Source organism: Dermacentor andersoni, chromosome 10 (assembly GCF_023375885.2).
Source record: "Dermacentor andersoni chromosome 10, qqDerAnde1_hic_scaffold, whole genome shotgun sequence".
NCBI classification, from domain to species: domain Eukaryota; kingdom Metazoa; phylum Arthropoda; class Arachnida; order Ixodida; family Ixodidae; genus Dermacentor; species Dermacentor andersoni.
Window position 1 is genome coordinate 76,903,051 of NC_092823.1, and position 14,209 is coordinate 76,917,259.

A 14,209-nucleotide genomic window follows, 5' to 3' on the forward strand; every position below is an offset into this window, starting at 1 on the left:
TAGCGCGCGATATGTGGAGGCAAGCACGGCGGCAACGTCGGAGGGAGGCTTCGACTCCGCAAACAAGAGCATATTTTGCATTGCCGCGTGCTGCCATGCGTGTGGTATGTTGAAAGGGATCAGGAGATGGTTCACAGCTTTGTGGGAGCTGTGTTCTCGCCGTTATCGCGCTGAAAGAACAGACCGCGTGAAGAACACTTTGCTCGCTGCTACTGCCAAGTTTACTCACACCAGCGTATTGGCAGCCAGTGTGCGCGCTGAGACCATGCTTCTTAAGTTAGTACGCAGATGTTTACAAGCTTATACGGCTGGTAAAACTACTGCCGGTACTTCGTATAGCTGTTTACAAATTTGCTATTGCAATCGATGCTTCGACTTTCGGACGAAACTCTGACTCTTTTTATGCACGTGATGTTAACGACAGAAGACAGAATATTCAATATTTTATTGAACAAATAAACAGGGAGGGCTGTTGGCGGGTGCAATTACCGATTCAGACCCACCAAAAGGCAAATACTGCTTTGTGCCCGTACGCTAGGGCGTCATCTATGGTTTCCGGCAGCACAGACACAGCCTTTCCCATCTTGCGAACACAAATCTGCAGAAGAGCACATAAAACGCGGCAATGACTACAGTGTTCAAGCTTTCCTGAAATTGATTCTTGTTCACCGTTAGCAACGCTGTGAAACCTTCAGATGAATGCGTAATCTTATGCTCAAACGTTACTCTACTGTTTTTCATGATATACGCTTCCACGTAGAATTTGGCAGCTTAAGCATTCTTTATATATCAACAAAAGGACAGTGCGCAGGAGGACTGATATCTAAATGTCAAACTTAACATACGCCATTGCCTCCCGAGAAATAGATAAATTTAAGGTTGGGGATAATGTACCATGTCCAATTTAGGCATCAGTATGAATATAGCGCGCAAGAAAATGATATGGGTATGTATTTATATAGACCGGTTTTTATCATAAAAAAATTTTAGTCACCCTATACGTTCTGAAGATTAGTTTCATAAATAGAAAAAACATTAGAAATTCGAACACAGTTCAAATCAAACTTTCTCATTCTACAAGTATGGCTCTTCTCCCGTGTTTTCACTTGGTCACCTTGCAACACAACTTCTGTATCGACATGTATGCCGAAACGAATAAATATAGTATGTAGCGTAACATACAAACATAAAATCTGCACTTTTTTATGGTTTGATAATCAGGAATTACTAGATGTCGGAGTTATATGAATCGCGTTTTCTGCTCGAAGCGCAATAACAGATTATGCACATGTAAAACCTCCAATTGACAATGAAGAAAAAAGAAAGATAGCATCTTCGGTGTGGCGACTCTGACATTGTGCAGGATACAGCAGTGCCAGGTTGGGGAATCGCAAAGGAATGTTTTCCGGCAAGCACATCCACCTGGGATCCGTCATTTGAAGTGGGCGAGCATTCGGCAGGCTTCACTATAGAACAATCACTGTGGAACAAACTCTGACTGGGCACTTACCACGGTAGTTAAAAAAATGTATACAATCATTGCATTTTATCGTTGCTAACATACAGTGCAGAACTTTTGAAGTCAACGAAGAACTGCATAACAAGGGCCGTCTAAAAGGCGATGTAACGACAAATGTTAGGAACAGACAGGAATAGAGTTGTGTGGATCTGAAAGCAAAGGATGATGTTCAATATGGTAGTTGGGCGATAATACAAAATAAAATGTGACTGGGTATGTCATGTAGCGAGTAACGCGGATAGGCAGTGGACCTTAAGAGTTGCAGTATTTCCGCTAAGGGAAGGGAAGCACTGTCGAGGCCAGAAAAATATGTGCGGTGATGACAAGGGTACATTTGCAGGAGCATCTACGAATCAGCTATACTGAAAGACACCGACAATAGGAGACCACTGGGAGAGGCCCTCATAATTCACTGAACACAAAATGAAATAATGATTAAGAATCCGCATGCAGTCGACACATTGTGTTTCCTTCTAGCTGATATTTAAAACAGAGTAAATAGAAAAAATGGAAACTTGGAACAAACCAAAACAAAAGAGCAAAGCAAACAATTTCTGTCGCACGTATGTGCTAAAAATGGACCTGGCAACTGCATAGCAGCATTAATTGTTAAGGAACCTTCGGTTACTTCCAATTTTTTAAACGGAATGTTTAAACATGTACGCTGCTGGCTCAAGGCAATAAACATCTGCTTGAATATATTTTTTAGGCTTTACTCTAGTGTGAAATGCTTCGGTCAGCTAATGCTATTGTACCCTACAGACCACGGTAGTAACTAATTTTCCTTTCAACTTTAGCCTACAAGGCTGCACAAGCTCCGCAAGAAGTTTAGTCAGTAAAATGGGACAGTCCATTTCTCTTGCTGCACACCAACAGCATATGCAAGTGCGACTAATCGCATAATGATGATGTTATGCACTGGGAATTACATTAATCACCACGTCGTGCACATAATTAACGTAGCTTTGTCGGAGAGATGGGGAAAACACAACACATTTCCCACCTTATAAGGATGCCTTCTATCAAGTAGGCTGCTGCCTGATCAATGCTGGTCGTTTCGGTATGCTCGATTCGGATTCGAGTTGACGTGAACACGGCATAGCTGGTGTGCTTTCCGCTAAATTACTGTCCATGCCCCCCGTGAGCGTTGCTCAGGTTTGTTTGTCCAGCTTAACTTCGCCGGTACGCTTCCTGTGCTGGTTTAGATGGCGTGTCGCAATCCTTCCTGCGCATTTAACAAGCCAAGATCTGTGCCCCAACCTCTTAACCAGAGTTCCTTCTATCCAGTGCGGCCCCTTGCTGAATTGTTTTACCCATACCACTTCTTCTTGCCTGATTTGACGGCTCTTGGGTATATCAACTTGTGCAGCCTCCTGTCCTTCCGATGCAATGATGAGGTCCAACTGGTTTGGCAGCTCCCGCCCGAACATGGCTTTGGCCTGCATTAGCCCAGTAGACTGATGCCCAATGGTATGCTGCCGAAACAGGAAACGTGACAAGCGAACACTGAGCGAACCGGAAGGTTCTCAGGCCAGTGCCCTCTTCAGTTCTTAACATAACGTTCTGCTTGCCCATTTGTAGCAGGGTGGTAAGGGGCTGACGTTTCGCTTCGAATGCCATTTCTCTGGTAGAAGGATTGAATCTCGAAAGACACAAATGCAGCCCCGTTGTCCGATACAACTTTGCGTGGTATGCCAAACGTAGCGAACAAAGAGCCTAGCGAACTAATGACTGCTGTTGACGTCGGGCTGTTCATTGGTCGCACCTCCACCCAATTGGTGAAAGCGTCGACAATAACCAAAAAGGTAGGTCCCTCCACCGGACCTGTGAAGTCCACGCGCAATGTGTGCCGTGGTGTCGTTAGCTGTATCCAATTTGGAACTGGAGCCTTTTTGGATCGTTCTGTGTGCTCTGGCACTGGTCGCATGACTTGGCAGTTGTTTTGATCTCGGCGTCGAAGCCAGACCACCAAAGATAACGGCGCGCACAGCCTTTCATGGCAACAAGTCCACGATGGCTCGCGCGCACCAATGAAATGGCCTGTTCCCGCGCTCCTGCCGGTATGACAATTCTCGAGCCCCATCTGATGCATCCTCGATGGATAGCAAGTTCGGTGGCTCTTCTGCGGTATGGGGTGATCGCTGCAGACGCTACACGGTGCCATTCTGTACTGCTGAAAAGACCTCTGCTAGAACTGCATCCTCTTAGTGTGGCGACAACCTCAGCTCTTAACGGTGGTCGTGGTAACTTCTCGAACATGAGCACGTCTCTAGGAGGGTTAGGCACTTCAATGCGGTCTGGCAGAGAAAGTCTACTAAGCGCATCTTCATTCTGATGACGACTACCGGCACGATAGTGGAGCTCGTAGTTGTTTGCTGAAAGTTTAAGGCACCACCTTTTCATTCGGGGCGAAAACATTCCCGGTACCGGCTTCCGTGGTGCGAACATCCCCAGTAACGGCTTGTGGTTAGTCACGAACGTGACTTCTCGACCCACAATGTACTTGTGGAAGTGGGTGGCTGCAAAAACTACAGCGAGTTCTTCACGGTCAAGTTGTACATAGTTACGTTCGGCAGCAGCCAATGTCGTGGATGCAAACGCATTCGATGCCTCTCTGCCTTGGCTGTCCAGCTGAGCAAGCACGGCACCTACACCATACGGTGAACCATCGCATGGAATCAAGAGGGGCTTCTTTTCGTCATAGTGTGACAGGACAGTCCTCGACAACAAGCACTGTTTGAGCTCATCAAACGCTTTTTGATCCCATTGCTCCCACTTCCAAGTCTTGTCTTTTGCCAGAAGTTTATACAGGGCTGATGCCACTGTAGCACAGCACTACAGAAAGCGATCATAAAGGCCAACATGCCTAAAAAAGGCTGCAGTGTGTGCTAACTTGTGGGCGCTGGTGCCTTCAAGATAGCTTCCACTTGTTCTTCAGATGTGTGAATCCCTACTGCCTCAATCTTGTGACCCAGGAATTTAACCTCCGCCACACCAAACTGACACTTGGATTTGTACAATGGAACGTTTGCCTGAACCAGCCGCTGGAGAACTGACGCTAGGCGGTTCTTGTGCTCTTTTGCTGTTGCTCCACTCACGATGATATCGTCCAGGTAAACACAAACTCCCGGCAAGCCGCTTGCCGCTGGAAAATTGCGGGGGGGGGGGGGGGGGGCTGAAACACCAAATTGAAGCCTGTTTACCTTGAAGAGCCCTTTTGTGGCGTTTTCTGGGAGAATCTGTGCTGTCGCTGGCGTCGCGTGAAGTTGAGTGTAAGCTTGAGCCAATCCAAGGTGCTGAAAACCCGGCGACCTTTCAAAGTACTAAACACTTTCTCTGTTGTGGTCAGGGGTTATGAAGCATTTTTCGCAGCGTCATTAACTGTACAGCGGTAGTCACCGCAGGCGCGCAAGCTTCCGTCTTTTTTCCGCACCCATACTAGCGGTGTAGCCCAGTCCGAGTGTTGGACCGGCTCCTAATATCGTCTTCTACGTACTTGTCAATCTGCGCCTCTGATGATGCGCGCATGGCAAAAGGCACAGGCCACGCCTTCAAAATTTCGGGGCTTGCCCCTCCTTCAGTTCCAGATTTACTGGCGTACCCGTGTGTTCTGTGGTGTCTTCTCGAAAAATGTCTTCATGCTTCTGTGGCAACTCGGTCAAGCTGGCTTTCTCCATTGTCTGGTGAATGCGGTGAAGCTCGATGCCCAGCCTGTCAAAGTGCGTCCCAACAAGCTGCGTCCAGTGCCCTGAACAAACGACACGTGGTAGCTTGCAAGCTGTGTTCTTGTGACGAACCGTTACTGTCGCCGTTCCGACAACCTGCAGTTGCTGACCTGACCAGGTGCGCAGATGTATGTCGTGCTGCGTCAGAGAGGGTGCCTGCGTGTGCCATGCTGTTTGAAATGTGTCTTTGCTAACCATGGTGCACGCTGCACTGGAGTCGACCTCAAAAGTCGCAGGTTCGCTGTGTTCTGTAAGTGTCAGGGTAAACTTCGGGGCGCTGAATCCATCTGTCACTGTACAGAGATCATGCATCGTTGAAACCTCATGTTTGGTTTGGTTAGCCACTTCCGCAGTCCGTGAATTTTCTGAGGAGACGCTGCGCTGCTATATCTTTTTCTCAGCCTTCTTCCTCGAGATACAAGCCCTTGTTTCCGGCAGTAAATGCACATGGTTGTGCTGAACTTAAACGTCTTGGTGCTGTGCGAACCATCGCAACGCCAGCAGCGTTGCCCTTGGTGAGAATGCGTCTTGTAGATCGAAGCACTGCCGCCGGGGCGCGTTGCCATCTTGTTGATTTCCGCGTGGTAAGCTTTTATCTGTCGTTGCTGCTGGAAGGCGCTTTCCGCTCGAATGGCGAAATGATAAGCATGCAATAGGTCAGATCTTTCTCTACAAACAGTCGCTGTTGAAGATTCTGGTCGCGGAGACCACAGACGAAGCCATCCTGCAACATCGCAACTAATGGCAGAAGCGCTGGATTGCAGCCCGTAGAGAGAGAGAGGGAGCGGAAGAAGGAAAGGCAGGGAGGTTAACCAGACTGAGTCCAGTTTGCTACCCTAAACGTGGGGAGGGGAATGAGGAGTGAAAGAGAGAGAGAGAGCGACAACTTAGATGTAGGATGTCTATAGTCGGGCCCTCAAGTGTGTTGCCTTCAGGTAGTGAAAAAGCGCTCGAACTGCTTTCTGGGCTGATGAACTGTGAGGCCAGGCTCCCAAGATCTACGCTTCCGCAAATGGCCTGTCATCCAGTCAGCCCGTAGCTCGGTGCTGTGTTGGTGATGCCGTTCCCTCAACTGGCGTAGCCGTAGCTGATGTTGCCATCTGCAGCGTGCCGAAATTGCAGCTCGTAGCTAACTTGCGTAGTGCGGCAACCTAGTCGTTTACCGACTCACCTGGGAGCTGATCTCGCCTTTGGAACATCGCATGACTGCAGACTTCGGACGCACAAGAGTCGTAGTGTGCCTGAAGTGCTGCCACGATCTCGACATAGCAAACTTGGTCGGGCGTTTTCGGTTGAAGCAGCGCACAAACCACGTCGTAAATTTGAGCAGTGCATAGTGTAAGCAAGTGTGCCTGTTACTTGACAGGGTGAGTCCCATCGTTGGCCTCGAAGAAAATTGTAGCGGGTCGAAACACGATGCCCAGTTGGAGCCAGCAAACTCCTCCAAACGTGCAGAAAAACCATGCTGGTGCTCAGCAATGACTCACTGAATGCTCCACGATGCCCTCTTTGCGTCCCTGCCACGGGTGATCCGGCTCATCGCCAATGTTCTGTACTAGAAATTACTTTATTCCGCACGGGGTACACATAATGAATGTAGCCTTGTCGGAGAGATGGCATCCGCACAACAGATGCCTCTAAAGCTACTCATACAAAAAAGAGCAACCTCGCAATAGAAAACAACGAAAAGCAATCTTATCAGAAAAAGAAACACTAGCTGCGCAATAACATCGTTCCTTCGTATATAAGCAATAACTGGTTATTAATCCAATTGTGCTATTATTTAGGAAGAACAAATTCCATAATTGCGCGCGAAAAGCACGGAAATACTTTTTTTTCGTGCAAGCGCAGCCGCTGGAAAAAAAGTCTTGCTATCCTCCACAGTTTTGTACGTGATGTACTAAAAGAAACGTAGTTTTCTAGAATGTAATAAGGAACAACTAAAACATAAAAGGGGCAATTGGAGATCGCAAGGAGAGGCCTTCGTCCTGCAGTGGACATAAATAGGCTGCTGTTGCTGATGGTGATTATGAAAACATCACATTATACCACTGAGACAAGGCTAGGCTTTTTCTTCGAAAGGAGGGGAGACCACATTTCCGAGTCAAGGCTGTTGCATTTTGCACAAGGATGAGGGTACCAAAACAATGTTTAAATTATTTAGCCTCTTCCAAAGAATTGATACAAAATGAAGAGCAGACTTAAAATTTGAGGGCGCACTCTATGCTCATTTTGAATGGGAGTGCGGGCGAAATGCAATAAAACCCGTGTAATTAGATTTACATGGACGTTAAAGAACCCCAGGTGTCAAATTTCCGGAGTATTCCTCTGCGGCGTGCCTCATAATCAGATCGTGACGTTAGCAAGTAAAAACCACATAATCTAATCTAAATCTTATGGGAATACGTTTCTTACACGTTTCTTACATTTCCTTCTATATGAACAGTTCTTTTACCAGTTTCGGGCATTCTTTCATGTCATTCTTATGGTGCTATTTCTTTAGGATTTTTATCACGTCACGCTTGGTCACGCTTACCACCACAGCCACGGGCCAGTGGCCTGACCTGTGCAGACTGCTCTGGTGATGTGACCACGATTCAAGCATTGGCAGGGGTCGGCGGGTTAGATGAAGGCGTAGCTGGTGTCTTGTATAACTCACCAGTACAAGTCAAGGCAAGGGGTGATTTTTAAAGGTAAGTTTAAGCTCGCTGAAACGGAGTGCCGACGGAACTCACGCAACTTGGACTGGGAGGACAATAGCGCTTGTAAATACAATAAAAGGAGCAGCAGTACACTCCTAAAACAGTTTGAACCTTTAGCAGATTTTCTTGTGCCACAACAGTAAATGTTATCTTCCTTGCTTGCGTATCTTGACACATCTGCACTCGCTACTTTCGGTCAAGAATACTATGACACACTGATAACCGTCATGCCGTTCGTGGCTTCGAAGTAACGGGCTTGCAGCGTAAAAGAAAGGAAACGCAAAGAAAGCAGTTGACAATTAGTGTTGTGGGTCACAATAGGCCACAGAAGGGGCAAACTTTTTAAATGGTGTAGTACATATATCAGCGTCGTAAGTGGTATGAGCCGTATGGTGAAGTTCCTGCACATTGGAAATCGCACGGAAGTGCATTCAATAATCTTGATTGCTTTCAGTGTATTCAGTATGGCCTGTTTGGACAGGTCACGAGTAAGAATGTCCTTCCACGCCGTGTTGGCACCGTTGGAATTTGACTTACAATAAGTTTGACTTAGATTGACCACCCGGCCAAGCAAGTCAGTGTTGGTATTCTGAAACGAAAAACAACCTGTCAGCTCCCACTAACTGCTAAAGCAGGGCATATTAGCTCATGAGCGCTGCCTTTCCCGAAAGGCCTGCAATGGTGGCGTAAAAGCCTTTACTGCAAATGCCAAAAGAATGAATACTGTACATTGAAACAATGAAGAACTGCTTTATACAGCTTTTCTGCTTTAGTGCAAGTGTTGCTTTGATTAGCACGCATCAGAAAATATATTTTTTTTTGCTTTGTTTAAACACGATTTAATATGTCGGGGACAAGCTATCGTAAACTCACGCTGAGGAAATTTTGTCCTTTTTTGTTGCTCACACTGCTGCTTCTGCGGTGTTTAGTTTCTGCATATGGCTTCCTGCTATGGTTATATCAAAATCGGTGTGCAGGACCTTACCGCCGGCAAAACTGGAGTAACGCATTAGCTGATACCTCCGGACGTTGTTTGTCCCGGTGCTCTCTCCATACCATTGGTCAATACGTGCGTATGAATGTTAATCTTGACTGCACATTTATTATACTTGAGGGAAGATTAGGCAACCTTCATAGACTGAGATAATTTTGCCTACTGACAGCAATGTACGTAGTTTTATAGACGATAGCACTGGGACAAGAAAACCGCTTCGCGCATTGTTGGGCATTGCTGGTCTTTCCAAGCCAAAGATGGCGACATCCTAAATAAAATGCCTGATACTTTCGGGAAACAATATCACAGGCGGCCAATGACGCTGGAGGCAAGGCCCCATGAGATCAACCAGGCGAGTGGTTACAAAAGATAAAGTTAAGAATAAACATTAGAGTATGAAGGTGTATATCCCTAGTGATAGGGCCGAATCCGGTGACCAGTCCGCTGACCATGAAGGCAGGCAAGCTTGCCAATCCCAAAGTAGTGCATGCTCTAACATGTAAGACATGGTACTTGTGAGCTGAGAAAAAGGGGTTTGAAACGAACCGTCGCACCAACGTGGGTCAATGCGTGGGCAAAATTTTGTATATGCCACTCTTCGATAATTACCTTTCTAGCCGACTTGAGCATGGATATTGGCTGGTGATCACAGAACCACTTCGATGAAAATTTAGGTTGCTGGGTATGAGTCACTGGGCACAGGAAGCTCCGCCGCTTTTGAATCATCACTTGTCACTCCAAGTTGGTTCTCTGGGTATGTTACACTGCATAAATCCTACTCTTCAACAATCTTCTATCACGCCAACATGGATGCTGGCTATCGACCGCTCATAAGTGAATCCCTTCAAACTTATGTTGGTGGGTATGAGCCACTTGGCACGGTCCACCATAGTGAGACTGCAATGGTAGCCGCGCCAAACAGGAAACGCACCAGCTACGCCGCAATGAACATGGTAGAAACGCTGGTTGGGAGGCAGGAACCACTGCTGCGGCGAAATAGCGTGACGGGTCATCTTGTTTGTTTCACGCGCAATACATAAACGGGACCACGTAAGAACATCGCCTTCGACACGAGGCCACACATAGCGCTGCATTACAAGGTGATGAGTGGCCCGTACACCAGGATAGTTAATGTGGTGCAGGGAGGAAAAATTGCCCGCTAGAACTTTCCCGGAGTGAAAGGGCGCGGAAGAAGCTGACGTATCGCACGAGAGAGAAGACGGCGCGTTTCGGTGGGGAACAAGTTCAAGACGGGGGAAGGAGAGGCGTTGTAGTGCAGGGTCATTGCGCTGAGCCTCCGATAGCGCGTTCCATTGGTCAGAAGTAGAAGCGCACCTTATCAATGCATTATGGGAGAGGGAGTCAGCAGCTACGTTGTCAGCCTCCTTGCCATTTCTTATATGGAATGAAATGAAAGCTTATTTTCCACCTTGTAAGGTACAGATCTTGTAAGGTACAGATCGGGGGGAAGGGTGGCAGAAAAAAAGCTGTCCAATGTACAGCTTGAAAAGTCCACCATCCCTCATTTGGGCAGAGGCGGCATCACATTCATTGATTCAAAATATACACATGTATACCGCACATACATAATATTGAACATCATACGCATTACTCAAAAAGTCACGAAGAGCATCAATGGAAAAATACACATAGAATGGTCATACAAGTATAACAAAGCAATCGCATGCATCCGCCGGAGCTCATTGAGAGACGAAGAGAAAAGATTCAAACGAACCGAATTGTAATTATTTAGGAGTGCGGGTAATGTATACCTCAGACACTGTTTCCTATAGTTTGACCGTGGTGTCGGTACTGCCCAGTCTTCGAAGTGTCTTGTGATTTAATTTGGCCTTCTAGTTAGCTGTTGGGTGAGTTTATGCAGATTAAAAATATTCTTATAGACTTCTGCCTTGTAGACATTACTTAATAGATATTTGTACAGATTATACGCTGTAATTACACTGGTGTTCATGAAGAAAGTTATTGTCGATGCAGTGTATGGAATTATATGTAAGTCGGAGATATTTTTTCTGTAGTAAGTGAATATGCTCTAGATTGATGGATGTCGTGTTTCCCTACACTAACATCATCAGCCTGGTTCAAGTGTGAAGAAAAAACGGTGAAGAATATCCGTAGTGAAATCTGAGATCTATGGCAAACATCGCATCTCCGACGTGACGTCCTTCGAGGACTTCATGCTGAAGACATAAGACATAAGCTATTGTTAGATTTCACATGGAACTCGCGTACTTCCATTAAGTGGCGGAAGTGTTGAATGGTGGTGTAAATGGCCAACAGCCCGCGACCGGAAACACTAGAGCCTTGGGCAGGTCATCATCATCAGCCTGGTTACGCCCACTGCAGGGCAAAGGCCTCTCTCATACTTCTTCAACTGCCCCGGTCATGTAATAGGTGTGGCCATGTTGTCCCTGCAAACTTCTTAATCTCATCCGCCCACCTAACTTTCTGCCGCCCTCTGCTACGCTTCCCTTCCCTTGGAATTCAGTCTGTAACCCTTAATGACCATCTGTTATCTTCCCTCCTCATTACATGCCCTGCCCATGCCCATTTCTTTTTCTTGATTTCAACTAAGATATCACTAACTCGCGTTTGTTCCCTCACCCAATCTGCTCTTTTCTTCTCAATTCGTTCTCAATTTCAGTAGAAACCCTTTCCGGAAGCCTGCAGGTTTCTGCACGGTACGTGTGTACAGGTTAGACACAGGTCTTATATACTTTTCTTTTCAGGGATAATGGCAACCTGCTGTTCATGATCTGAGAATGCCTGTCAAATGCACCCCAGCCCATTCTTATTCTTCACATTATTTTAGTCTCACGACCCGGATACCCAGTTGGACAGGTATCTGTTTCTTAAAAAATGAGTCGAGGGCCCCCGTGAGGCGCCGTTACATTGTTCCAATGCCGTCCCGATGACCACACTGGTGGCATCTACCATTACTCTTGTTGGTGCGTCAGAATGGGGATGTACAGACGTGTTGAATCAGTGACGGCTTTCTTAGCAGTCGAAAAGGCACCCTGAGCCTGTAGAGACCATAGTATTGTTAACAACGGGCTCGGTGACTCTTTCAATAGGTCGTTCATTAGCTGCGGTAACGTTGCGTAGTGTGGAATAAAACAGCGTCAAAAATTGGAGAGGCTGAAGAACTCGGGAAGCTGGCGAAGAGTGTCGAGCACGGGGAAGTTCCTGACAGCTTAGATGTGGAATGGCAGCGGAAGGATGCCGATTGCAGAAACGCCACTACTCATGAAATCTAGCTCGAAGTATCCAAAAACACATTTATGTGGGTTCACGACGAGGCCATTCTTTTCAAGACCTTGTAAAAGTCCATGGAAGTGACACTCGTCGTATTACGGAGTGGCGCTAGCGATTAGTATCTGACGTTTGTACGTGAAGACTGCTGGTAAACGTCATGTAACCTCAGCGACAAAGCGCTGGCCTGTTTGTACGGCGTCGCGCAATCCAAAAGGCATGCTCAAATCTTGTCTAAAAAGAATGGTGTTATGATGGAAGCTTTTCGAATGTCGTTGGGCTTAACTACTATCCGGAGGTACGCCTTCACCAGATCTACTTTTCTGAAGATCTTGCACCTACCTAAATATGTGAAATCTTGAATAAGGAGCAATGGGTCGCTGTTACGAACGATTTCAACACATAAGGCACCGTAATCGCCACATGGCCACCAATCATTCGCAATTTTCTCTGGTACCAAATGCAGTGGCGAAGCCCCAGCGCTAGATGGACAAATGGCGCAGAGTGGCAGCATGTTCTCAAACTCCCACAGCGACCGCCAGACGCTCGCCAAACAAGCGGCAAGGTTGGGAAGGAACAATCTCATGTGTGATGTGAGGATTGGCCGTGTGGTTAGGAGCCTTGTTGAAATTGCAAGGTTTCTGACCCCAAGGAACTCGGCCAAGATCCTCTTCATGTACTTAAAGGTACAAGTGTGTCACTGCCAGTTGGGCAATCAGCTCTCAATAGAAGTCCAGCGATCGACAGATGAGTAATGCCATCGATGAGGCGTTAGTGACACTTGCTTAAGTGAAGGTTGTTGCAAGACAGGAAATGCGAAACAATGATCGTATGGGCGATGTCATCGATGAAAAAAATCCAGCGGAACGTGAGTCATAATGCGAGGTCAATGATAAGTGAACGAAGCCCGTAGTTTGCTATGGTAGGGGCGCTAGTGGCACAAAGAGGCTGTCTGTGAGACTTCAAGGGGCCATTATTTCTGGATGGGGGCACTACACCAGCCTGGGCACCCGAGTGGATAAGAAAACCTATGCTCACAGTCTTGTGCGTAATTTGGAGCAAGCGGCCTGCTCGAGGTGAGAGGTCACGTGCGGCCATCAGTGATTTCTGTTTTCGCTTCCCGACCAGGTACGGGGTGGCATGCAGATCGTAGCACGATGAGCAAAACACAGTTGATATTAGCCAGCTCGTTGACTCTGAGGGGTCCTTGCCCTAGCCTAGCGAGAAGACGAGCATGTGGACTTCAAAAGAGCTGGCATCGTCTGAGCTCGTGAAGTGAAGCAATGGAAGCGGTGAGGTCTTCAATTCGCGCTTCCAAGTGGGTGACCGCTGATAGATCAGGCGTATTCGTGTATACTGAAACCCAAGAAGCGGCAGTCTCGTGACCACACCTGGAGTTTTTATATTCAAAAGGGTTCAGGCAAAATCGCATCTCTACAATATCGGGTAGGCGAGGGGAGGGCTTGACTCGATTGATGGGCTTGTCGCGGCAATTGCCTGACGCAGCATCATTGTTGCTAGATTGAGTCTCGTTTAAGTCGTAGGTCACCATTGTATAGTGCGAAAGGAAAAACGACGGGCACGTAAGCTGCATAGCTGATATTGGATCTTGTTCCTGCACTTGTCCCCTAGTGAAAGGCTGCAACCTACTCTTCGGGATCGCCCATGAATCGGGGGGCGAAGTAAATGTTAGCATACTTTTACATAAATTAGGACAAAATGACATAAGCTAGATATACAGCTAGAATTTCGCTTTCTGAAGTCATAAGCTGGTAAACCATTTTAGCCCGGCGTACATTTTTCTAGATAAAGCTAAGCCCCCACCACGAGAGGACGGTCTAAACAAAACGTACGATGATCTTTTAGATTAAATGCCTGTTTTGTTGGTAACCAGGTTTCTTGCAATATAGGGATACGACGTGCGTTTCGCTACAGAGGGAATATAAGTCAATGGCCGTGTAATATATGGAACAGCATTTCCGCTGTAACACTTTATGCG

The 14,209-nt window shown here is 46.9% G+C and overlaps 1 protein-coding gene across 1 annotated transcript in view; it reads right to left on the bottom strand.

The window, feature by feature from the left end:
- Positions 1 to 427: 427 nt before the first annotated feature.
- Positions 428 to 14,209, bottom strand: part of LOC129388326 (uncharacterized) — a 28,206-nt gene continuing 14,424 nt past the window's right edge. The window contains exon 6 of the mRNA XM_055078470.2: positions 428 to 598. Coding sequence (XP_054934445.2) covers positions 494 to 598 — 105 coding nt within the window. The 3' untranslated portion in view covers positions 428 to 493. The remainder of the gene's footprint in view (positions 599 to 14,209) is intronic.